This window comes from Plecotus auritus (genome assembly GCF_963455305.1).
Source record: "Plecotus auritus genome assembly, chromosome: 1".
NCBI classification, from domain to species: Eukaryota; Metazoa; Chordata; class Mammalia; order Chiroptera; family Vespertilionidae; genus Plecotus; species Plecotus auritus.
In genome coordinates this window covers 49,564,104-49,590,835 of record NC_137770.1, presented here as the reverse complement: position 1 = coordinate 49,590,835, position 26,732 = coordinate 49,564,104, and the positions used below count along the sequence as shown (strand labels likewise).

Genomic DNA, 26,732 nt, shown 5'->3' with positions numbered 1-26,732 from the left:
TGCTCTCAGAACTGGTTAGACCTGTTCATTGGTTTTGTCAAAATCTGGATACCAGCCTCACTTTAAGAGGACAGTGACTAAACGGAGCATGAAAAAGGAGGGGGCTGAGATGATAAAAGGACTTAAGGCCATGCCAAGGAGACATCTCAGCCTCTCCAAGCATCTGAAGGCGTTTCTAATTATCACTGTGGTCCTGGACATGGGGCTTCAGAATCATCCTTCTCAAACCTGAGCTTCTATGATTCCACAACCTTCGCTCCAAACGCCTCTCTTTGGCCCTCCATGGTAACGGATCCCTTCTCTTCGGGCCTGTGGTTCTCATGGGTACATGCACACACTATATCCAGCCTCCACCATCAGACTGGGAACTCCTCGTGGGGGTGACCACATCTCCTACCATCACGTCCATCTGCAGTGCCTGCTCGCATCAAGCTACTCACACCTGGTTTCTCTCCTCTGAAAGGTCTGAGAGCTCAGAAAAAGAGAGGAAATAATTCCCCAGGCTCTTTGCAAAGCCGTCCACTGGAATGGGCTCAGCACAGCTGGGCAAGTGGAGTGTCCCGTGGGCATACGCAGGGCCTGGTGGCAGGAATCTCTGAGGAGGGGCTGGAGGGCCAGGGTTGCTGGCAGCTCCTCTCCAGCTCTGCACAATGCCGTGGTTCCTTGGGGAGCTGCACTGTGTGAGTTAGCAACTGGAGTCTTTAGGTCTGATTGTGGCATCCAGGTAACACCAACAGGGGCCAAAGGAAAGTGAGGCCATGGAGGAGGATAAAGGGAGGACCCTTCTGCCCAGCACCCTCTCCTTGGCCCCAACCCTCTCTGGGAGGGGCCTCAGGCACTGGGACTCTACATACACGAGGGGTATTAATAATTCATACAAATCTGCAAGTTAAATGCTGTGTCAAAAATAGAAATGCAATTGTCTACAATAAAATTAAAAACATAAAGTCCCCAAATCCAAAGCTTCTATTGACAGAGTTTCCTGTCTTCTGGAGAACAAACCTCTCACTGTGCTGGGGACAAAAACAAATCTCTCCTGTGTTGGCTTCCTCCCTTCCCCTGCTTCGCTCCCCAGCCTCCGTCAGTCTCTCTAGAGGCCTTTACAGGCACAGGGCCTGTTCTCCAGGACCATGTCCCCATCCTCTTGACCCCACCTCACTGCCTGCCGCTGGGCCTCTGAGGACCAGTGGAGGGTGCTGGGATTCTGGAAGCTGGCTGCAGAGAAGAAGGCCTTTCCAGAGCGTGGGTCAGGTGGGAGAGGCGGCAGCAGCCCCTTTGTCTCCTCAGAAGAGACAGAGAGACAGACAGACAGACACCAAGGGTTGGGATTCAGGAGTCAGGAGACCTGGATCCTAGCTCCACCTCCCTCCTCAGCAGCAGTGTGACCTTGGGCAGGTCACTTACCCTCTCTGGGCCTTGTCTTCCTCACATGAGAAGGGAAGGTATTAACAGACCAATGGTGTTCGAACCTTTTTAAAGCTGAGAGACCCTGTTTTTATGAGAAATCTCCCCTAGAACCTCAACGGAGAAAGTACGCATAGATTAAAATGGAGAAGTGGGAGTGTGTGGGAGCCAGAGTCCTAATTATTAGGCTCCCACCCCGACTCTCACCCCCAAGAAACCCAAGGGTTCTGTGAAACAGAAGGAACTCCTATGGTCTCGATCAATTATTTCCAAATGCAGAGCGGCAGACACAGTTGGCTGCCGCAGAATCAGCTGGGAGCTTATTAAAAATAGAGTTCACTGGGCCCCAGAAGGTCTCTGGTGGAACCTGGGAATCTGCATTTAACACAGACTCCATGACTCTAGTGTGCAGCCAGGTTTGGGTGCTGCTGGACCAGATGATCCCCCAGGTCCTCTCCTGCCCTAAAAAGCTCTGGCCAGTCTGTACCTATGTCAATGGGCCCTGCAGGCGTCCCTCCTGTCTGCCTCCGGAGACCTAGACGGGCACAGCCTCCTGCAATATTCGGCTCCTGCTCAGCAGCCCTGTCCTCTTTGGCTTTGCAAAGCTTCAGACCCCAGGATGAGGCCCCCAGCCATGTCACCGAGCTTCCCCCAAACAGGAAAGTTAGTGATTCGCTGCTTCTGAGGAGCATGGGTCTATGGACAGGGAGGAGGGGCACAGGCATCAGGAGCATTTGGCTAAAAGGAGGCTGTGGATTGTCTGTGGCATCCACATAACACAAACACGTGCAGAGCACTTACATTTTCAAGGCATGCACTGCCTCATCTGAGCCTTCTGCCAGCCACGGCAGCTAAGGAGGGCAGGGCTGACTGCTGTTATGCCCATTTTGCAGATGGGAACGCAGAGACCAGAGTACCAGAGGGTTTTTATAGGGACAGCACTGAACGTGAGACCTAAATTTAGGCCTGTGAAATTATAAATCCCACTGCCTTTCCCACAAGGGTGGTTCCCAGACGTGAGACCTGGACTGGTTGAGGCTGTATCAGAACCATCTGGAGCACTTGTTACAATGCAGATTCTTGAGCCCACAGAATCAGAGTGTGTGTGTGTGTGTGTGTGTGTGTGTGTGTGTGTGTGTGTGAATGTAGGGGATGGAGGCTGGGAACCTGAGGTTCTGCAAATGCAGGTGATCCATACCCTGTGTCTCCCTACCTCCTCCACCCGTACACCATGCCCTTTCTGCCACTTCCGGCCCAGAACCCATGGTCGCTCAAGTGAGTACCTATGCCCAAAGACAGAGCCCATCTATGAGAAGAATTCAACAACTTATCACGTGATGGACCACAGGTTCAGAGAAGTTAAGTAACTTGCCCCGGGACACACAGCACTTAGATCATAGACCTGGGATTCAGAGCTGTGTCCATGACAGTGTCTAATGATGCCTATGACCATAAATAGGAGGGAGGCTATTTAGGGTGGGAGAGGAATTTAGCCCTCCAGGGTGTAAGTGAGTGACATTCAGACCTCTTACAGTACCCCACCCAGGCCCACCTACCGTCCAGCCTGGGGGGCAGGCACACTCGCCAGTGATGTGGTGGCAGGTGCCCCCATTCTGGCAGGGGCAGCGCAGCTCACAGTGAGCCCCGTGGCTCCCAGGTGGGCACAGCTCCTCGCAGCTGCATGGGGAAGAAGAGGTGTTAGATGCAGCAGCACCAGTGCTGGGCCCCTGTGCTGCCAGTCCCAACACTCCAGGGTCCCCTAGGAATTTCAGTGTACTAGGCACAAGGTCAGCTGAGATGCAGTCCTGCTTCCTGCCAGGAGGGGGAAGCAGGGCTCAGACATAATGAACTGGACGGTGTACCTGGGCCAGTACTTGTGGAATGACTTAAGTGCTTTCAGTGTAAAACAGGGTTCTTCTGGGAGGGAGGGCTAAGGAAGGCTTCCCTACGGAGACCTTTCACTTGGATCTTAAAGTTGAAGTTAGTTTCGCTGGGAGAATGGAAGGGCATGGCAGGCGGAGGAACAGCATGGGCACAGACACAGAAGTGGCCATGGATCCTGCCTTCAAGAGTTTGCCTAGATTCAGAGAGAGGGAGAATCTGGGGCACACCCCAACCCAGGCTCTGGAAGGCTCCCAGTTACCATGACAGGTTCATGTGTAGGAATGGGCATGGGGTCGTGGCTATGGGTCTTAGTCTAGTGGCCCTGGCCTCTGGCTGGAGCTAGCCCTGCAGCTGGCCAGACACGGGGGCAGGGACCACCCTCAATCAGGATCTAGGGGTGCTGGGGAGGCCACCGAGCCTTCAATGAGAGAGAGAGAGAGAGAGAGAGAGAGTGTATGTGTGTGTATGTGTGTGTGAGAGAGAAAGAGACTTCAATCTTGCCTCTGAGTGGGTCTCAACAAAGCAGTCTTAGAGGTCCCCTGACAATACAGACTCTCCAGGGAGCCAGAGTCTCTATTTGGGGTCTGAGGGAAAGAGGTAGGGGAGAGGAACAAGCAGAGTAAACTACCCAAATCTATGCATGGTATCTGGCCAGGGCCCTCACCCCCTCTGTTTTAAGTGGCCTGGAAGCGCCAGGTCCCAGGTGAGCAGAGGCATTTGGGTTATGATCAGAAGAGAATTACAAGGTAAGGTCTGGGCCCTGACCAGCAAGGGACTTCTGGGAGAAATTTAGTGAGCTCCTCTGGCCATGGGCGCGCCCCACCCTTCCATGCATGGTCCCAGCTTGCACCATTTACCCCACAACATGAGCAAGGTCTGGGCATTTAACCTCTGCAGATTTAGGGTGAGAGACTAGGATATTTTACAGCCAGGACTATCCTGACCTTCCAGCTGTTAACCACCACCCTGCCCACCTGCAAGGAGCATGTGGGGACCATGCAGCTGCCAACAGGCCTCCCTCCCACCGCCTGCTGCCACTTTACTCACTAGACACCCGTGTAGCCAGGAGCACAGAGGCACTCGCCGGTGCGGGGGTCACAGCTGGCACCGTGGCGGCACTGGCAGGGCAGCTGGCAGCCCTTGCCGTGGGTGCCGGGCGGGCAGAGCTCCTCGCAGCGCCAGCCACGGAAGCCGGCAGCACACACGCAGGCGCCGGTGATGGGGTTGCACAGGGCGCCGTTCTGGCACTGGCACCGGTTGCTGCAATGGGGGCCCCAGTGGTCGCTGTCGCAGCCTGCAAGAGAGGAGCGGGTCAGGACTGAGGGATCCAGTGGACTCTCCTTGGGATGCGGGCCCAAGCAGCCTTCCATCTCCGCTTCCCTCTTTCCCAATAGGCGGCAGCGAGGGGTATCTGGTGGAAGCTTTGGCACCTCCTAGCCTCCATCAGCTCTTCCCCAAGCCACCAGAATAATCAATCATACAGGCTAAGAAGTTAACTTCTTCAACGCTTCTCCCAGTCCCGACCAGCCCATTCCAACCAATGCCCCCCGAAGCCCCTCTACTGTATTTACATTCTGGAACTGCCCGCGGTTGACCCCCCTCTGCCTTTGCTAAACTCTTCTCGTTGGCTGTCTCTATCCTCTCAGGCAGGCCCTTTTTCTTAGGGTCTGCCACTCCTCTTCTCTGTGGCCCTACTCCTCTTGGGGACCTCCCCAGCCCTGTTCCCATCTCTCTACCTTTCCCTCTCTTTACAAGACTCATTAGTTTTCTCACCTCTTGCACCTCACCTTCTACGAATGTGTCTTCTAACTTCCTACCCCTCCCCTGGCTCCATCTGTCGGTCACCCCTCCCATCTCTCTCTCCTGCTGCTTTTCCCGATCAATAATGCCTACACCCCTGGTTGCTTCATCTTCAGTTCAATTTCACTACTTTTCAAGCAGCCAACTTCAGAAGGAACAGGAAAAAGAAATGTTTCCCTGCGAGGTGACAGACAGCCTTCAAGATCGTTACATGTAATTAAATGTTTCAAAGAGTGATCTCTGAGCCAGCTTTGCAGAAATTCACTCCATAGCTGTGGAAAGGAGCTGAATAGCAGAGCCCCAAGTAGGTCACCCAGCCTGCTGCCACTGCCCACTCTAATCCTCAGCTGGTGCACACAGGACACACAACAAGAAGATGTCTTCAAACTTGCCTCATTCACTCCAGTCCTGGAGGAGAGATGAATGTGGAGTTCAGGCATGGACAGGCACAAATAACATTCAATGGAGAGAAAGACTGTCCTAGCTAAGGGGAACAGGCAAGACTTCCTAGGAGAGAAGGCATCTGAAATGAGCTGTAACAGGTGTCTCACTTTTCTGCCTTATCATGGTGACCAACTGCCCCAGTTTCAGCACTGAAAGTGCAGTATCCTAAGAAACCCTCAGTCCTGGGCAACTGGAATGGCTGATCACCCTATTGCCTGAAGACAATGAGATGATTAATTGACTTTTGTGCTCCAGTGATTCTAGGGTTTAGACTCAGAGAGGAAACTGGGCATGTGAGTGGGATTGGGGCAGGCTCAATATGAGCAAATAGACAGCGGCACTCAAGTGTTGGGCATGTACAAGAGCACAAGGTTCTTTAAGCCAGTGAGTGGATCTTTGGGGACTACCAACCCCCCTGCATGTACCTCCCACTTGTTGACTAGGTTCAGGTGATCAATGTCATGGAGCCTGTCCATCATCCTTTAGTAGATGGAACCATGTGGAGAGCGGCTACAGCGTTTGGACAGGTTATGGTCCGAACCTGTGGTCCCACGTGGCTAAGTGATATACGCTGCAGGAGGTGCAGCAAGTAAACAAGCTTGATCAGGTGCATGTAATTGAGTCGATTTAAAACTCAGGAGAATGCTGTCACCATCTTGACCACGCCTTTACTTTGCCTCATGGAATCTGGCTGTAAAATGAAGACACGGCTTGCAGGCTGTGGCACTGCCTCTCCATCAGAGAGGACAGTGTCCCACCCAGACCCAGCTTTCCTCTCTTGTCTGTCTCTTCTTAATCCTTCACCTCCCCCTCTCAGGCTCACCGAACCTGGCTGAGCTGGTGCAGCACAGAACCATGCCAGGCCCCGTATCCTAATCATCCGATTTTGTTTTATCCCTTCTTTGTGCCCCAATATTCACACATACACACTGAGCTGCCAGATTATGAGTGAACATCACCGTCTATTTTCCACCTGGCACTGCTATGAATGTGAGGCATAAATCAAGGACAATAGCCAAAGGAATTTTGAGAAAGAAGAGCAAACCTGGAGGCATCGTGCTTCCTGATTTCAAACTGTATTACAAGCTATAGTAATCCAAACAGTACGGGATTGGCTTAAAAACAGACACATAGGTCAGTAGGGCAGAATAGAGAGCTCAGAAATAAACACATGCATGTAATATATGGTCAACTAATTTACAACAAAGGAGCCAAGAATATACAATGGGGAAAAACAGTTTCAATAAATAGAGTTGGGAAAACTGGACAGGCACATGCAAAAAAACCCAAACAAACAAAAAACCCAACAAAAAAACAAAACTGGACCACTATCTTACACATAGATAAAAATTAACTCAAAATAGATGAAATATTTGAACGTAAGACTTAAAACCATAAAGCTAAAAGAAAACATGGGCAGTGGGTAAGCTCCTTTATCTTGAGTCTTAGCAACGATATTTTTGGATTTGATACTAAAAGCAAAGGCAACAAAAGCAAAAATAAATGGGACTACATAATACTAAAAAGCTTCTGCACAAAGAAACCATCAACACAAAGACAACCTACCAAATGGGAGAAAATATTTGTAAACCATTTATCTGACAAGGATTAATATCCAAAAATATATAAAAAACTCATACAACTCAATAGCAAAAAAGCAGACTTGATTAAAAAATGAAACAGATGGTGGTGGCCTTGACTAAGGGAGTGGCCATTGGGATGGACAGAAGGGGACAAGCGTCCAGCTGCATTTATGAGGTAGCAGCAGCAAGGATTTTGTGATTGACAGGGTGCTTAGGGAAGGAAGAGGAGGGAGAGGGTATGTCACCCCAGCTCTGGTTTAGACTGCTGGGTGGATATTGGTACCACATTCTTTACAGGAAACACAAGGGGAAGAGGAAATATTGGGGGGAAGAGAAGGAGGTTAATTTTGGTCATTGTCTAAGGGACATCTAAGGTGGCATTCAAAACCCATTCGCTTACCAGCAACAGATGCACTAACATTTGTGTGCTTTCATTCTTCTACTCGTCCATCCAGAAAAGATTTAGCAAGTACCTGCTAATGCCCTTTCGGAGCGTGCAGTCTTGTGGGGACCGTGAAAGTTCACATGCGTTCTCAGACCACAGGTTGGGCGAGTGTGCGTGCACATGCACGTGTACAGGTTTGTGTCCTCATGTGTGTATGTGTGTTTTAGGGTCTTAAAAAATAAGCAGGGATAGTACTACGTGTCACAGTAGAAAACCAAGGAAACAGACTAAAAAGCGTAGACTAAAAAGCAAAGCAACTTGGCAGCCATGAATATAGGGGCAGATAGCCCCTCGTATCCAATTTAAAATATTCTCATTAAGGAGTGTGTAATCCATTCACAGACATCCCCTCCCCCTTCTCCACAGGGATTAAATGAAAAAAGGTTCTTGTTCACAGGGATGAGCTTCAGTTATCTAGAAAATCCACCTACAAACACCTCATCCCCCTGCAAAGACAGAAATGAGGCAGAGCTGCCGTGAGTCAATTATCGACCCTGTTGAAGATGAATAAAAACTATCATCATTAAAATTACAACAGAATTTTGCATTCTTTCACAGAGAAGCACAAACTCTTCCCAATCTGGCCTTGGAATGGTCCTCACACACTTTTTTTTTTTTTTTTTTAATTCTGTCACAGATGCTCCTTCCTAATTATTCCTGGCTTTGGCTGATTTTTCAAGTGGATGTATCTTCTCGGGCAGCTAGTGAGGGCTTGAGGGGCACCCAGAAGTGTGAGGCCTGGCTTGTTCTGTTCCTGTGAGCTGGCCAACGCCCCTGCTTCCCACCAGTGGAGCTCCCTGCTGACCTCTTCAGACTGTGGGGCCCAGGCCTAGCGTGCTCTGGGCTCCCCACGAGGGGGAGCGGCTTCACCACTCCCTTTCCACAGACAAGCTTTTACATTTGTAACCACAGTGAAAACACACCAGGCCATGAGAGAAAGGGGTACAATAAATTTTCTCATTTAGTAATTTTCATAACTTACTTGTAGGGGGCGTTATTATTCTCCCCATTTTACAGATGAGGAAACAGAGGCCCAGTGAGGTTACATAGCTTATCCCAGGTTACACAGTCAGGAAGTGACTGGGTGTCTGGGCTCCTAACCCCTGCTTCCTAGTGGGTGTGGGTTTGGTGTTGATGGAAGAGGGAACTTGGGATGTTGGCCGCCAGCCAGGCTTAAACAGCCACCTTGGATAACTCACAGACAGATGAGAAGGCACAGAGACGCATCTGCCAGGGCTTGGTTTATGTGTGAATGAATGGTGGTCATAAGCCCAGGTTTTCCATGACTGGCCCAATTTCACATAATTGTATTCGCTTCAGTTAAAGTAAGTTATCTATTTAGAATACTTTCCACGTGATAAAACATATCTAACATAGATTTTGTCATTTTAATCATTTTTAGGTGTATGGTGAATTCAGTGGCACTCATTACATTCACAGTGTTGTGCGACTATCACCACTATTTCCAAAACGTTGCCATCACCCCAAACAGGAACTCCGGAGCCATTAAGCAATGACTCCCCCTCCCTTCTTCCCTTCTGGTGACTTCTATCTACTTCCTGTCTCTATGAATTTGCCTATTCTGGATATCGCTATAAGCGGAGTCATACAATATTAGTCTTTTGTGTCTGGAATCTTTCACAAAGCATAACGTTTTTAAGGGTCATCATATTGTAGCATATGTTAGTACTTTATTCCTTTTTGTTGCTGCAGAGTAATCTCTCGTGTAAATATGCCACACTTTGTTCATCTCTTGATGGACATTTGAGTTGTTTCTACCTTTCTGGCTATTGCAGATGCTGCTGCTATGAACTTAGTGTACTAAATAAGTATTTATTGAAGGCACAACTATGTTTTTATGCCTTTATTGAGGTTCTCGATTAGGAACAACTTGGCTGACCATTGTTTCTTTTGTCACCACTTCTATTTGGTGCCTTGTGTCAGATCTCCTCCATTAATTAGCCTTGCGGTGTCTGTGGGTTGCAGTGGGGGGCTGGAGTGTGTTCTTGTTTGTACTGTCCCTGCCCCCCCCCCCCCCCACTCACGCACACATAGCCCCACACAGCGTCCCACCCAGAGCGGGGCACAGGAAGAGCCGTGAGCAGTGCTGATGAGGGTGGTCTGTGGGGTGAGGCCACAGTGTTTGGACAGGTTCAAGCCTTGGACTGATGAGAGGGCACAGTCCTCTCGTGGCCACGTGCAAGTCCCAGCTTGGAGGGCAGAGCCTTCCCGGCACAATTACAGCCAACAGCTAGTTGTAAGCTTGAACCTATGGTCTGAACACGTGGCCCCACATGCCTAAGTGATATAGGCTGCAAGTAAACAAAGCTTGATCAGCTGCATGTAATTGAGTAGAATCGAAACCCAGGAGAATGTTGTAAACATCTTGACCAGACCCTTACTTTGCCTCGTGGCGTCTGGCTATAAAATAAAGACACAGCTTGTAGCCCCTGGCGCTGCTGGGTCCCCATCAGGGAAGCAGCGTCCCACCAAGTCCCAGCTTTCCTTCTCTTGTCTATCTTTTCTAATCCTTCATCGCCCCCACTCAGGGTCACTAAATCTGGCTGAGCTGGCGTGGCACATAAGGCGCCCTGGGGCTGAGTATGCCATGGCCGTGCCAGCTCCCCACACTGGTCCTTCTCCAGTGACCCAGGAGCCCCTCCCAGCTGCTGAGGATGTACTCCCTCAGACAGCGGTTCTCAGCCTGGCTGCTCATTAGCATCACCCTGGAGGTTATCAACGACACTCTGCCTGAGCTTTACCCCTGGAACGTCTGATTTAATTACCCTGGGGCGGTGACGCCCATGACAGGCCCTTAAAAAAATGCAGTCCGTGAGAACTACTGTCCTTCTGATAACCTGTGTTTTCATTGGTCCTCTCGGGGGATGCGCAGGAAGACGTTGGGCGTGGCGGGGGGCGGGGATGGTGTGGAGAGAGATCGATGGTTCCTCCCTTTCCACAAATGGGAATCCTGAGTCTCAGTGAGGAGGAAGAGGAGGGGGGGGGGGGGTGGAGGATGAGGAAGAGAGGGAGGAGGAGCCGCTGAAGAGAAGGTCAAGGATTATGAAAGAACCTGACGCTGAGCTGCCTGGCCAGTACTAGAGCCTGAACCGAGCCCACACCTCCCCCACCCCCCCTTTAGCAACAGAAAGGCTTGACATGGTCTAGCACCTCCCAGAAATGGCCCATGGTCCCCTGCGTCTGTTCCCCATGGTCCCCATGATCCCCATGTCCCCATCCATCCCAAGAAGAAGTAGGGGAGCTGACAGGTCATGGGATTGCTCCCGAGTTTACAAAACAGCAGGCATGGAGCAGAGATGGAACAGCAGCCACCAGAAACCATTCCAGCTGATAAATAAAGTGACTTTCTAGTGAGCAAAGCCATTTGTCAACTGACTGGCCCCAACAAAGCACAGGCAAATTCTCAGAGGTTGAGCCCCTCCACTCTTTCCAGTCCCAGCTTGCAATTCTGAGAGAGAATCAAAGGGTGGATCACAGCCAATGCTTTGCAATCCTGGCAGCCCCCACCTCCTCTCTCTGGGCCTCTGTTTTCACATCTGTAAAATGGGGGTGGGGTCATTAAGTTGTCATAGGTGATCAGGGACAGTACCGCACAATGAAGAACTATGCTCGCCACGTGTCATTGATGTCCTCCTTAAGAAACACCAGTAGGGCTCTGGACGGATGGCTCAGTTGGTTGGAGTGTCCATACACCAGAAAGTTGAGTGATTCCCAGTCAGGGCACATACCTAGGTTCTGGGTTTGATCCCTAGTCGGGGCACATACTGGAGGCAACCAATCGATGTTTCTCTCCCCCATCAATGTTTCTCTCTCTTCCCCCTTCTTCTCTCTCTAAAATAAAACCAAACATGTCCTTGGGTTAGGATTAAAAAAAGAAGAAAAAACACCAGTAGGTAAATGCTGGGGTTTCTATGCTCTGTTGCTAAATGTCCCCACTTGAGAAACAGGACAGAGGGGACGGGGTAGGAGGTGTGTTTGTCCTTTTGTGGAAAAGAAAAGTTTGAGGTGGTTACCCAGGCTCTGAATTGAGCCATTGCTCAGCTCCTTATTTTTCCACCTCTTAGATGGTTGGAATTAAATATTAATAGACCAAGGTGCTGTAGATTAAAACCCAAATCTCCTGACATAGTCCCTGAGCCTAGAAGGTGCTGACAGCACAGGATTATAATGATGTATCATTAGCTCCTAGTGATCCATTTATTACACTTGTTACTTCCTCTGTGTTATTTAATCACACTGTCTATATCTCTTTTTGTGCTCTGAGGGGAGGCAGGATTCACAGGGGCCGCTTGGAGTTCGGACTGCCCCTCCCTGGTTCACGGAGTCCTAGGAGGACGGGGGTGGAGGGGTACACACCCACATGCAGGAGGAACCCCAACCCTGTGAGCTGCGTTCTCACCTGGGTTATATTATTCAATTCTCTCACTAACCCTGTGCCAATTTACTCATATTTTGCTTTGTTCCAAAAAGGATTTGAGGCAAACCATCTGAAGCGAATGATTATCCCATTTTTCAACTGAGAAAACTGAGTTTCAGAGACATGGAGTAACTAAATAGATTTTCTCAACCTTGGCACGACAGACATTTTGGCTAGAAAATTCTTGGCTGTGGGGGCTGTCCTGTGTATTGTGTAATTTTTAGCAGCATGCCTGGCCTCTACTTACTAGATGCCAGCAACACCTTCCCCTCCACAATTGTTACAACCAAAAATGTCTCTAGATATTGACAAATGTCTCCTTTGGGACAAAATTGCCGCTGATTGCAAAAGGCAGAGTTGAGAGTCAGAGACTGGTTTTCTTAGTCCTAGGCTTACAGGTCATCTCATGCACCCACCCAGCCCATACACACATTTTACAAGTCAGGAAACTGGCTCAGAGAGGCTGAGTGACTTGGCTGTGGCCACACAGCCAATGTGCTGGAAAGCCAGATTTGAAACTAGTTGGCCATGTCAACCTAAGGCTCTTTCCATCCCACCACACCAGCTTTTGGGAGATGAGTTAGGCTCATTTATTTGCTTGCCAAACAATTACTGAACATCTATGTTCTACCAGGGGTCCTCAAACTTTTTAAACAGGGGGCCAGTTCACTGTCCCTCAGACCGTTGGAGGGCCGGACTATAGTTTAAAAAAAAACAACTATGAACAAATTCCTATGCGCACTGCCGGCCCGGGACGAGTCAGCTGCTAAGCAGGACAGGCAGCGGCACCCGGCGGGCCGGATAAATGTCCTCAGCGGGCCGCATGTGGCCCACGGGCCATAGTTTGAGGACGCCTGCATGCTGGGAAGCCCACAGTCGGTTTGAGAAACACACACAAAAAGGGAAATGTTGACCCATCAGACCCTGGGATGACCGGAGGGGTGCTGGGAAAGCTGCTGCTGGGGCAGCTACAACTAGGAAGATTGCCCCACTGTCAGGCCCCAGGGGTCAGGAGGCCCCGGGAGCTGGCAAGGTCTCAAGGTAACAGGGCTGGAGGAGGGAACAAAGCCAGTGAGTACATCAAAATGCCCTGAACAAAGTCAGTCGCTTCAGCTCATTACCTTCCTCAACCCCATCTTCACAGCCTTGACCGTAGCTCCAGGCAACCAAGTCCATTTTAACCAGGCATTACGACATCAAACTATCAGGAGGGAGTGAGGAGGCTCAGCAACTCCATTTCACCAGAGCCCTGCCTCTCTCTGTGGATGGATGCATCTGAGTCTGCCTGCCAATCCATCCTCAGCACTGCATTCCTCAGGGTCTGCAGAGATGCCCTATTAGAATGGACATGCTTGTGTAGGTGGACATTTGTGTGTGTGTTGGAGGAGGGGAGGTAGCAGTCACATTATGAAGCATTATCAGCCATTAATACCTCAGTTATCAGTTAATATCCGAGCAGCAATGAGCAGATCTGGGAGCCAGGTTAGAGAGTGGGTGTGCGCATGTTTGCTAAGCTGCTTTTGGAGAGAGGAGATGGGACTGTTCTGGATGTAGAAAGCCACAGTATTGTGTGGACAGATAATGGGAAAGAAAATTGGGGATTAGTTTCTTTGCAGTACCTCACTTGTTCAATTCAAGCCACGACTCCTAGGGTAGCTACAAACACCCCCACTTGACTGAGGGAGGAACCAAGGTTAGGTGTGGCAGGTGACTGGCCCATGATCCCACAGCCAGCGTGAGCTCTGGCCTGTTTCTCAGCCAGGGATATTTAACAGCAGAGCCTCAACTCGCAGCATCAGGGCAGCCCTGGGACACTGGGGTTTGTTCACACCCGGGCTCTCCTGTGCAAGAGGATAGCGGGGCCCGAGCGGGACGGGGTTGTCCCAGTCGTCAGTGAGAGGCAGGAAAGGGTGACTCCAGGACCCCAGTGAGGTCTCTGGCCGTGTGGAGCAGAGGCGTTGGTGTGCACCCCACAGGTACCCTCCCTTCTAGAGCCCAAGCTGGAACTCATTGCTACTCCTCCAGCCTCAACACCTCTGCCCTCTGCTGCTCCCGTCTCTGGGATAAAAGTACCTCAATGACCCCAGCACTTTTGTCTCACACACTTCAGCTATGGGGTCAGTGAGGCCGAGGGTGAGGGGCAAGCTGGGGACCCAGGAGCCGGCTAGTGTTAGTCTATCCTCAGCTGCTCAACCCTCTCTCCCCAACAGGCTTTTAATGAAGGCCCAGCTCCCGGCTGCCCAGCTCCCTCTGATCTGTCTGCATCACAGCCTTTGAAGCTTCCCAGCCCCAAAGACCATTTATCTCCACAATTTGCCTAGAAAGCCTCATAAATCATGTCTGTGCACAAAGGAATTACCTCTTCGGAGAGCCTTTCAAAGGCAGCCGGCAAAGGCAACACAGACCTGCCAGGGGCCACCTCATCGGCCCTCCCCAGCAGGGCCCATCCCTCACTTTCCTATGCAAGGGAAACAGGTGGAGCTCTGCAGTGTGGGGGTGAGACCCCCACGTGTGGGCTCTGAGGGAAGTGAACTCACAGTCCAAGTGGAAAAGGACATGGGAAGGTCGTGGGGTCCAACCCCATTTCCTGTGAGGAGTAAAATCTTTTGACAACCTGACCACCAGTTTCCCATCATTCCACTTCCCTCTGACTTTCTTCAAATGGTGAAGTCTGGTCTGGTGGAAAGAGCCTCTCTCTGGCTCTGTCACTGGCCTTGGGCAAGGGAGCACCCTTCCAGGCCTCAGCGTCCCCCTTGGCAAAGAGACAGGACTAGCTCAGATGAGTGGATGTGTTAAGTTGTGACTCACTGAGTCCAAAGAGGTCCTATACCTTGGTTGGGGGTTGGGGCCATGTAGAGGGGCCCACAGAGCATTTTTATTGTTGTTAATTCTCACCGGAGGATATTTTTTCCCTTGAGTTTTAGAGAAAGTGGAAGGGATGAGGGGGCGGGGGAGGGAGAGAGAGAGAGAGAAAAATCAATGCAGAGAGACATCCTAATTGATGCAACCCAGGTACACATCCTTGACTGGGAATCAGACCCTCAACCCTTTGGTGCGAGGGCCGACGCTGGAACCACTGAGCCATACCTGCCAGAACCCACAGGGCATTTTATTTATATTTAAAAATATTTTTATTGATTTCAAAGAGGAAGGGAGAGAGAGAGATAGAGAAACATCAATGATGTGAGAGAATCATTGATTGGCTGCCTCCTGCACCCTACTGGGGGGGCGGTGCTGGGGATGGAGCCCGCAACCCTGGCATGTGCCCTTGGCCCGAATCGAACCTGGGACCCTTTAGTCTGCAGGCTGACGCTCTATCCAATGATCATAAACGGCTAGGGCCCCACAGGGCATTTGAAAACTCAGGCTTGGCTCACCTGTTGCCCTGCTCATGACGCAGCTGGGCCCTCCTCATTAGGTGTGTGTGTGTGGGGGGGGGGGGGTGTTGAAGCTGCTCCTGTAGCTCATTTAGCAGTTTACCAGCACTGGGTGTGGGTGTGGGTGTGGGTGTGGATGGGGGTTGCAGGAGGGGGGTAAAGCAAGTTGTAATTTGGGCCAGGGCAGCCTGAAGAGTCATGTTTAGAGTCAGCTAGAAGAAGGGGGTGAGCCAGAGGCAGGATGGACCCGGACCCTCCACCCCAGAGGCCTGGTGCAAGGCTGTTCTCACCAGCAGGTGCACCAGCGCCTCCGGCTGTCCCAGTGAAAGGGATTCACATCTGAGCCACGTTTGCTTTCGGCAAAGGCAATACCTGGAGCTGACAGGTGCTCCTGGTGCTTTGCATCGGCTCGGCTGACATTTGAGAACTGATTGGTTGTAAGGTCCAGACTGAGTGGGGCTGAGAAAGGGTGGAGGGGCCTGGTAGGTCCCAGGGGCACAGAGTGATTAAAGTCAGGCACATGCGTGGCCTCCGTGGGCATGTGAGACAGGCTGTGAGATGTGCTTAATGAAGGGGGAAGTGCACTGGGAAATTGGGGTGCGGTGGGGAAGGGGTTCATCTGCCCAGGAGGGCCTTGGGCAAGAAATGGGATTTGATTTAGGCTCTAAAAAGAGGGATAGGATTAACAAGTGGGAACACAAGGGAAAGGCAATCTGACTGGACCAGACAGCAAAGGCAAGGGAGGGCGAACTCCGGATGGAAAGCCATCGGGAAGGAGGGTACACACAGCCCTGGCGGGGGGGGGGGGGGGGGGGGCAGAGGGGGGGGCGGCCTGGGAAGCAGCTGAGGGCTTTGATTCACTGAAGGGAGGCGAGGCCACTGCTTCTCAACTGCCCAAGGGGAAGGACCAGGTTTTTGGTTTTGTTTGTTTTCTAGTCCAACATGGAGAGATACTTGGTCTTGACTGAGCATGACTCCTATGCAGGTCACACTGTGTGACATTCACCATGGGGCTCTGACAACACCCACACTAGGCTGTGCCCTGGTCAGCAGAGGAGTCCACCACCATGGGCTTGTCTGTCAGCAATGTCAAAACTCGGAGCCACAGGCTCAGGGATGTGGAGAACAGCAAACCCAAAGGAGGAAGAAAGTGTTGAATCTCAGAGTACATGTGTGTGCTCTGAAATTCTGCTCACAGGCACCCATTGAATTATAGGCATAAATAGAATTTTCACAAGAAAACAACGGATTTAGGTTTGCCTCACTTTATACAATCATTCTTCCAAGTTCTTGTACAATTAAATTGCTATTTGGAATAACCCTGTTTATCTGTATACTTTTGACCTTCCAAAGCATCTCTATGCTTATAGGTCATTAAAACAAAGATTGGCATTCCCATTGCTCAGATGGATAGACTGAGGCCCAGAGAAGTGGCTTGTCCAAGGCCATTGGTCTAATTAGTAGGAGAGATGAGACTCTAGGTATTGAGGCTCTGATCCCACCCACCGTTCTCCATGGCACTGCTTCCCCGGTGGGGTCACGTAACACAGGGCCTGCCTCTCAGCAGGACATTGTATCTCTGGTATTTGGGTCCCATGCTCAACTCTGTCTAGCTAGTGTGCCATTTGTGAGATGGCCCATTTATCTCTGTACAAGGAGGGACTCTGAGAGCAACTCCTAGCTGGACCTGCCAGTCAGAGGACACCTATCCATCACTGCTGGGTGAGGACCTCTGATTGCCCTACAGAGAGGAGGCCTGAGGGTGAGTGACAAATAGCTTTCCCATCTATTGAGAATTATTATCAAAGGACAAGGACCTCCTGGGATCTGTTAAGGTTGAAGCCAAGGAAAGACACTTGTGCTGTAACAGTAGGAGGTCTCATTAGCTGTCCATTTGTTCATTGGCTCCATAAAGCTTTATTGAATGTCTACTATGTGTCAGGTACTGGAGATCAAGTGGGGAATAAAGGTAACGGCCCAACAGCATAAACAAACAATAAGCACATATAGATCTTTATTCTGGCCTCTGCTCAAATGACACCTCCTCAGAGCCGTGTTGGGCTACCCTTTCTAAGTTCTTCTTCCCTTCCCACTGGCTTTACTTTTTCTTTCTAGAATTTATTCTCTCTGATATCATATAATCACTGTATTATACATTTACTTTCATCCTTTTCTTTATTGTCTGGGACTCCCACTAGAATGCCAACTCCTTGAGAGCAGGAGATTTGTTTTATTCACTGCTATACCCTCAGTGCCTAGAACAGTGTCTGGCATATAGTAGATGCCCAATAAATGTTTGCTGAACAAGTGAATAAATTAATAAGCAAATGTGTAAGGGTATGAAGGTTCAAATAAGTGCTTGATAGAAAACAATGAGAGGGGCTTCCTTCCAATTGGGAAATCAAGGAAGGCCTCTCTGAGGTGGTAACATTTATGTGAGCGCTGAAGATGAGAAGGAGGCCGCCATGGGAAGAGCAGGAAGTAAGAGCCTTCCAGGTAGAAACAGGGGTGTGGGCAAACATCCTGAGATAGGGACAGGCTGGCAGAGTCAAGGCACTGAAGGGGGCAGATAGCTGGGACACTGTGAGAGCAATGGGAGAGGGAAAGGGCTCTATATGAGGCAGATGGGGCCAGATCACATGTGGCTGTGGCAGGGAGCTGGGCTTTTCTTTTAAGAGCAATGGAAAGCTCTTGAAGTGTTTACTGTGACTTGATGAGAGTAATGAAGCAGGACTGACCACCCTGGACGAGGAGGTACGCAGTCCCTCTCTGCAGCCCATCATCATTTTGTAGACTAGGACGTCCAGGCTTAGAAGGAGTCAGAGCGAGGGGAGAGCATGAGCATGAGACAGCCCTTCCACTGCTCAGGTTGGCATGTAGCACTGCCTGGTGCCAGTGAGATGCCCTTCCCCTCCTCCTGTGCCAGGCAGGAGACACTGGGGGAGGGGGCATGAGGGGAAGGAGAATCGGACAGGGCAGCTGAGTGCACATCAGCATCCAGCAGATTCAGGGACAGGTGCTGACAGTTGTACACAAGCTGCAATCTCAGAGATTACCTGCCCCCCCCCCCAGGAGAGGTGGGGGCTTGCCAAATATAGTTCCCCTTGTTATTTAGATCTCTGGGTGCCAAGCAGCAACTCCTGAAGCTTGTCACACCCCATCCATGCCTAAATGTGGGCGCTGCATTTGCCAGCCGTTGGAGAGGTGCGAGGGCCAGTCACAGCAGTGGTGGCTCCCCCTGTGCAGCTGAGAGCCCTGAGAAGGAGACTTGGGGTGTGGGGAAGGCCAGGGCCCCTCTGGGTGGATCACCAGTCAGTTACCCAGCTGAGACCACCACCAGCACATGAGCAACGGGACAGGGTTAATGACCCTTCGGATTTCTGATGACCACGGGCGTGGCCTGCAGTGGGCAGAGAAGGCAGCCTCGTGAAGCAGGACACCACATTTTATGCTCTGGAGCAACGGTCGCCAACCTTTCGGACCTCACAGACCACCAGTGGTCCGCGGACCACCGGTTGGCGACTGCTGCTCTGGAGCACCCCTTGAGCTCTTAGGGGCCTGGGACTTCAGAGGGACTCTAACAAGCTTCCCTCAGCAGAAGCGGCCCAGGCCTCAGCTGGGGGACACTCAGCCTCCTCCGGAGCTATCCTTGTCCTCCACGTCAGAGTCACTCCGTAAGGTCCAACAGAACTCACACAGAGGACGGGCTTCTCTATCTCCTGAGACCTCCCTTATCCACGGAGGCGCAGATTAAATGCCTCCTCCTCAGAGCAGCTTTCAGGACTCTTTCTGCTTCCCACTTCATTCTAAATGCATTGTGCCCACTACTTTTTCTTTGCCTTGTATTGAGGTGGATGCTCGCCCACCAGTCAGGACCCCGAGCTTTGGAATCATCCGGACCTGCTTCGAATCCATCTCTGCCCCTTGCTACCTGTGTGGCCTTGGACACATAAATTACCCCCTGAGGTTTAGCTTCCTCATCTCGCCTATAAAATGGGGCTCTTGGGTACCTTAGAAGGTTGTCTGCAGGATACGGTACAAAAGTATCTGATTCAGTGACTCTTGGGTAGGAGGTACTCAGTACTATTCAACAAACTTGAAGAAAATGTAGAGATAAATCGATGAATAAACGAAGCCATCGATCTAGGCATCATGCCATGTGCAAGGGTAAACTCATCAGGTAGCTGAATTATTAGCTGGATTAATAAGAGCTCATTATCCTCATCACCCGGCTATAAGCTTCTTCAGGGAGGGACTTGGTGTGAGCTTTCCCAAGGGCGAGCCTGAGGTGGTTCCACAGGTAGGAAGGGGAGACACAGGGCAACTGGAGCTCAATGCCCTGGACCTCTGAGAGACACGGAAAGCACTGCCTCGAGGTTTCCCAGCCCATTCACCTCTCGGTCCTGCCTAGGTCGAGGGCATTTGCATTCACTCTCCCTCTGCGTACTGTGCCCGTGGCAGAGTCGCAGGTGTTTGTTGCAGGCAGCCTATGGGGTGCAGGGGTGAGGCCTGAGCAGTCTGGGGAATCAACAGCATTTGCTATAGGGACCAAGTCTGTTTTGTTCCCCACTGTATACACAAGGCCGAACATGCTGTCTTTTATGTATTGGATGCTCAATATTAATGTTTGTTGATTCAATGAATATTCACCAAGGAACTCTACATAAGAAATAAGCAGAGAGGCTGGGGATAAAAAGATGGCATGGCTTCTGCCCTCACGACTTCCAGGGAGACGTGGGCTACTTCTACAGCAGCACCTGAGCTAAATTGGAGATGTAAGCCAGAAATGAAGAGTGCAGCCCAGCTGAGGTGGCTCACTGGTTAAGCTTCGACCGATGAACAAGGGGTTCGAGTCCCAGGTGGGGAATATGCCCGGGTGTGTGCTTGGTCCCCAGTGTAGAGAGTGGGGAGGAGGGGGACACAATGACACATGAAAAAGACCAAGGGAACGTCACCCCGACAGTGAAGGCACGAATGCCCAGGGAGGGTGAGGACACGGTGAACTCGGAGTACTCAAAGAGGGGTGGCCCCTGGGGTGGGAAGGCTTTAAGGAGGAGATGGGACTTGCCTGAAGGAAGAGTGGCCTGAGGCATAAGGGAGAGTCGGGGAGGCTTGAGAGAACAGCACAAGCACAGGCCTGGAGGCGGGAGTGTCATCACAGGGGTGTGGAAGAGTGTCTGGCTAGAGTGTCTCTAATCTCTCTCACCCTCTCAGGGTTAGAGTTGGGGGTGGGGACAGAAATTTAGCCTCAGAATGCTCACGAGAGAAGGGAGCTCAGGGCACGTCTAGGGAAAGTCAGGATTGGGAACAGCTTGGGCAGTGTGTACAGGTGGCTGTGTGTGGAAAAGGTCCCTCTGGGGCCACTGGAGTGTTCACACCCATCCTCAACCCCCATAAAACTTCCTCTGTGTGTACTCTGCATAGCACACAACATGAACTTCTGCACATAGAGCCCTGCCTCGCTGCAATCTGTACCAGCCCCGTTTGCTGGTATAAGGAAGACAGAGGTATAAAGAGGTGCTTAGAGACTGAGGAAGAAGGGCCGATTCTGCAGGCTGGAGTGACTGGGACCCCATCAGACCTCATGCCCCAGCACTCCTGAGCCCAGTATACTGTCACTTCCAAGAATCAGCTTCCGGGAACCTGAAGTACTGCCAAGGTAGTCCTCATTGGGCAGCTCAGCCTACTCTGGGAGGACAGGAGGCTCAGCGGCTGCTTCCCCCGATGTCTCTGTTTCTCCACCTGCTTCCATTTCCATCTTTGCTGCCTCTCTCTCCACTCTCACCCCCTTTTCCTCTGTCCTACCTTTCTTTCTCATCTCCCTCCCTCAATGGCTGGGACCCAAGGGCATTGGGTGGGAAGTCTTGGTGAGGCTGCCTTCCAGGATGTGCTGGAAGATGTGTGGGAGGGTGGTCCTGAGGCCCCCTGAACTGCATGGTTGAGCCAAAAGGGGCCCTGGTGGACCTCCCCAATGTGTAGAGTTTTCTTTTCTTTTCCTTTTAAAGCATTTCATTTTCAAAGGAAGCCAGGCCCAAGTGATGGAAGCAGGATAAACAGGAGCACAATCAAAATCCCTTTGAACCTGGGCTGAGACTCTGTGGTCCTCTCCTGGTCAGGGTCAGGGGCTGGGGAATCCTTGATGCCTAATTGGCAGCTAATTAAATACTGGGAGGGGCAGTGCAAAGGGGGCTGAAAGCAAGTTGTTTGGGATTGGGCGAGCACAGCTCTTTTCAACTCAATGTAAAAAGCAGGTCTATTAAGGGTTTTCTTGCTGCATCTAGGCGGTGGGGAGATAGGCTTCTGTTACTTAATGAGCTCATGGCTCAAGCTGTCGCCAGCTGGGGAGCTCACGGAGGATTTCAATGTAACGTTAACACTGTAGTTAGTTCTAGCTAGCTACCTGTCATCACGAAGGCTCAGGGGAGAGAGAATGATCTTAATAATATGAGCAAACAGGAGGGAGGCGCCTCAGCAGAGATCTGCATGTGGAGGGGTGAAGGTGGGGTCTGGTCACTCACAAAGCCCAGGAGAGCCCCAGACAAGTTTCTCCCTTATGGTTCAATGTGGACCAAGGAGAACTTAGAAGGCGCTACTATGGGGTCCTGGCTTGAGCCTGAGCTGGACATTAAGGTATAGGAATTCAGAGCATGACGATGAAGGCCTGGGTTCAAATCCTGATTCTGTAGTGTGACCTTGGGCAAGTTACTAAAACTGTTGGTGCCTCAGTTTCCCCATCTGTAAAATGAAAATATAGCACCTTCCTGGGAGGTTAGTTATAGTCATTAAATGCTATTACACAGTGCTTAGCACAGAGCCAAGCATGTACCAGATGGACAATGAATTGTAGCAGTTATGATTATGAAGGACCAGGGCCGAGTAAACTATTTGTAGGACTCAAAGTTAAGAATCCCATAGGTCAGTGGTCGGCAAACTGCGGCTCGTGAGCCACATGCGGCTCTTTGGCCCCTTGAGTATGGCTCTTCCACAAAACACCACGTGCGGGCGCACACGTACAGTGCTATTGAAACTTCGTGGCCCATGCGCAGAAGTCGGTTTTTGGCTCTCCAAAGAAATTTCAGTCGTTGTACTGTTGATATTTGGCTCTGTTGACTAATGAGTTTGCCGATCACTGCCATAGGTGACTCACTGGGAATGAAGAGGATGACTTAGTTACAAAGTATTAGAACTGCCAACACCTTAGCATTCAGCTAGCCCAGTTCTCTCTCTTTGTGGGTGAAGAATCAGAGGCCCAGAAAGGCAAAGTGGGTTCAAGGTCACAAGATGAACTAGGGGAGATGCTGAGCCTAGAACAGGTCTCTGGAAGCCATGGGCTACTTTTACAGCAGCACCTGAGCTAAATTGGAGATGTAAGCCAGAAATGAAGAGTGCAGCCCAGCTGACGTGGCTCACTGGTTAAGCTTCAACCGATGAACAAGGGGTTCGAGTCCCAGGTGGGGAATATGCCCAGGTTGTGTGCTTGGTCCCCAGTGTAGAGAGTGCAGGAAGCAGCCAACCAATGATTCTCTCTCATTATTGATGTTTCTATCTCTTTCTCCCTCTTCCTTCTTCTTTGAAATCAATAAAAAAATTTTTAAAAAATAAATGAATAGTGCATTTTCCCTGCCATGTGAGAGCTGGTGATGGTGGTTTCTTTATTTTCCATATTCTCCTCATGTCTCATGAAAACAAACTTTCTATCCATAGGAGTGACTGATGGAGGGTGGGGAGAAGGTGGCTCAGCAGAAGCCATCAGGGCCTGAGAGTTGTCTGTTATCTGCCAAATAACCCAATAGTACCAGGAGAAAGAGAAGCCATGAGTGGCTGTAGTTTGTTGTAACGTGTGTCCAAACCAGCGCCCCACTTCTCCTGTCTTCCCCCACCTCACCTCTGCCTAACTTCCAGAATTATCTTTCTAAATCATCAAGCTGATGAGGCCACTGCCCTGCATAGAGCCCTTCCATGACTCCACAGTGATTCGAGGTTCAAGTCCAGATGCATGGGGTCTGGCATTCAGAGCCCTCCACACACAGGCCCACTCTTCCCACTTCCCAGTCCCTCTAGGCACCCTTCATGCCCAGGTTCCCAGTAGACCCTGCCTTTGAGTGCCTCTGCTCCATCACCCAGAGTGCTGCTCCACTCAATTCCATTCTCAACTCCCATAAGGGAAGTCAAGTTAATTTACTTTATTATTCAGTTATCTTTACCATGACGCAAATTTCTCATGTGGGAAATAAGGGGTAAGCCAAGGAATTCTTCCAAATATGATTTACCTGGTATTTCCACCTGCACCAGAGGGTGACCTGACTGAGTTGAGAGCTAAAAAGGCAGCTGAACAACCCAAAAGGCCTATAAAATGGATATACTAATCCCTATCCCACTCCACATCAAAACCTTGGATAAAATTAGAAGATAATGGCCATGAAAGGGCTTAGGACAGCCACTGAGCTCTTAAGTCAAGTCTTCCCTCCAGGTCTTGATTTCCTCATCTGCTAAACGAGGGTTCAGAAAAGGAGGTCTCCAGGAACCCTTTTTGGCTCTAACATAACTTTCTGGGTTGCAAGGTCTTAACAATCATACAGATGAGCTTGGGCGGGGGGAGAGGGAGAGAGGAAATTAGATCAGGGAGAGGCACAAAGGGGGCTTCAAATATTTTTGTAACATTTTCTTTCTTTAAAAGGTATCTAAGGCAGATACAATGAATATTAAGATTTTCTTCAGTCTGGGTGGTGGATATTTTTTATATGATTTTCTATAGGTCACAAATATTTAATAATTTAAAAAGAATTTGGCAATCCTCTTCTCTGCAGTAACCATCTCCCTGACTTGTCCACTTGCATCATCTCCAAGTACAAACCATACATCAATGGAAAGGACTGAACAGGGAGTGGTAAGACTCCCTACTGAAGGAGGTATTCAAGCAGAGGTCAGATGGGCTCTAAATATTGGTTTATAGAGAGGGTGAAGGTTGGATTCTGTGACCTCAGAGGACCCTGCCAATTAGCAGGTCTTGTAATGCCAGGATTATGGGGGCCGTGGTGCTGTCCTTGGTGCTGAATCACACACCAATGAACTTCTGAACACACACCATGGAAAGGCGGACAGCAGAATAAAAATTCCTTCCATTCCTGTCACTCTTAGATAAAAATTAATGTTTCAACTCCAGGTGATCAAAATGACAGCAAGAAGCCCTTCTTATAGCAATATCTGGTATTTGCTCTCCTAAAACTTCTGCCACCCACACCTCCTGCTAGTATTTGCTTCCTTCCCAACACTATTGTAAAAAACACAGAACTGGGACCCAGAAAGTCTGGGATTGAGTTCCAGCTCAGCCAATGACGGGCTGCATGACCCAGAGAAAATCTCTTCGCCACAGTGAGCCTCTGATCCTTCACCTGCCTAGTGGAGATAATTGCACCAGGTGATAAAATGCTTGAAAACATGCTTGCAAAAACACTTACGTGCAATATAATCCTTAATTGGTAATACTATTAGGATTCCTGCTCCAGTAGGTATGAAGTGGAACTATCTTTCAGGGTGGAAAGCAAAGAAGGCAGTGAGTGTGAGAGGTTGAGTTAAGCTAAGAGAACTCTTGAGGAAGTTTTGAGAAAAACTGTCCCATTGGCTTCCCTGAGGGTAAATTAAAACCCATTTGGTGCCTGGTGACATTTGCAAACATCACAGAATTTCAGAGTGAAGGTGGGCAGTGAAGCATCTAAAAGGATAGTGTGGTGTCATTCACACCCACTGAGCTGAGGGGCAGTCTTACTGGGTAGGGAAATGAGGCCCTCCTGGGACAGGATAAAGGTTGAGGGCTGAGTGTCAGGACCCGAGTTCTTGTGTTGGCTCTGCCACTAACCTCTTCACATAGTGGAGAACAGCTGGGCTCAAAGCCAACTTTCTCACTAACTAGCTGTGTGACCTTGGGAAAGTCACCTCACTTCTCTAAACCTCAGTTTTCTCTGATGGGCATATGTACAAAATGGGCATATGTACTAAAATCTATCCACCAGGATAGGGTGGTTGTAAGAGTAAAATGAAATCGCTAACCTCTAGCACTGGGTGGTGGTTGGGATTTAACTTTTCTGAGCTTCAGTATTCATCTGCAGAATGGAGACAATAGGTCTGACCTTGTAAGTGGAATAAGGATAGGAGAAGAGTCACACACCCACACATCCATTTTGCTATCATTTTGAGGAAAGAAAGGAGGTGCAATGGGTCAGAGGAGAGAGACGAGGGTTTTCTAGTCTCTGCTCTACCACTATTTAAATGCATGACCTCAGCTTCCACATCTTTAAAATGATGGATGAGATTTGGTCCCTTCCAGCTGAAATGTCCTACAAACCCACGCACTGGGCTTCTCCCTGGGTTCTCTAAGCCCACAGAGCTAAGGCCATCCTGGCCTGGAGCTCTCTCTGAGGGAGATGAGGAGGAGCCAAGCCAACTACTTTCATTTCCATTTCATCGCTGATTGGAAGGGCCAAGCATCAAAGATCAGAGTAAAGAGACTTCCCTTCCCCTCTCTCCTCTATGTGTGGCTGAGTTCCCAAGTGGGAATGGCTTGTACATGATGGGCCCTGGACACTCCAGACAGAGACTCTAAGCTGTGACAGTCTCGGTGTTCTGCTGAGCTCGCTGCCCCTGGCCTGGCTCTCTCCCTACTGCTGGCATCCTCGACAGGAAAATTAATTGCTGCTGTCATTCTGCTTTTTGTTCCAGTCTATCCCAGGAATAAGATATCTGAATGCCATTAAGTAACCTGTATATAAAAGCCCGTCCTAAAGACCAGAGCAGTAAGCACGGAGAGGTGGGTTCCAGGGAAGAGAGCCCAAGGGAAGCCTGTGCGTGTGGACACACAACAGGAGAGGGACCTTCATGCCTTCCCTGGGAAGCAGAGGAAGTAGAGCCTGGCCATCCAGCCTCACAAGCAAACACAAGCCCCTGACCCTTCTCACCCCGGGTGTGCCCCTCTCCACATTCCTTCTACTGCCTACTACTACAGGCATACATACCTCAGAGATATATTGAGGGTTTGGTTCCAGACCACTGCAATAAAGAAGTATCGCAATAAAGCAAGTTATCTTTTTGCTGGTGGAGCGTCTTGCCTTCAGTTCATAAAACACCTGTGAGGTGGAGCGCAATAAAACGAAGTATGCTTGTATCTACCATTTTTCCCTCTTGGCTCAGTGGCTTGTCCGTTACTCTAATTCAGGTTCTGACTCAGTGGCTGCACACCCTGACCTGCCAGCACTGAGTGAGTTAATATAGGAGGCTCACGGGTCAGCAGCACATGTGAGTCACCAGGCATTTCTGCCAGCCCTGGCTACTTCCTCACACTGATGGCAGAGTTCACACACATC

General features: G+C 50.2%; 1 protein-coding gene across 11 annotated transcripts in view; it reads right to left on the bottom strand.

Moving 5' to 3' along the window:
* The window catches only part of MEGF11 (multiple EGF like domains 11), a gene marked incomplete at its 5' end in the record, with an annotated part of 349,005 nt that overhangs the window by 76,144 nt on the left and 246,129 nt on the right, over positions 1-26,732 (bottom strand). For all 11 annotated transcript variants that reach the window (XR_013960411.1, XR_013960412.1, XM_080664633.1 and 8 more), the window contains 2 exons: positions 2,961-3,081; positions 4,336-4,582. Coding sequence is in view for 9 of the 11 variants with exons in the window: in XM_080664633.1 (XP_080520759.1) it covers positions 2,961-3,081; positions 4,336-4,582 (368 nt within the window). The remainder of the gene's footprint in view (positions 1-2,960; positions 3,082-4,335; positions 4,583-26,732) is intronic.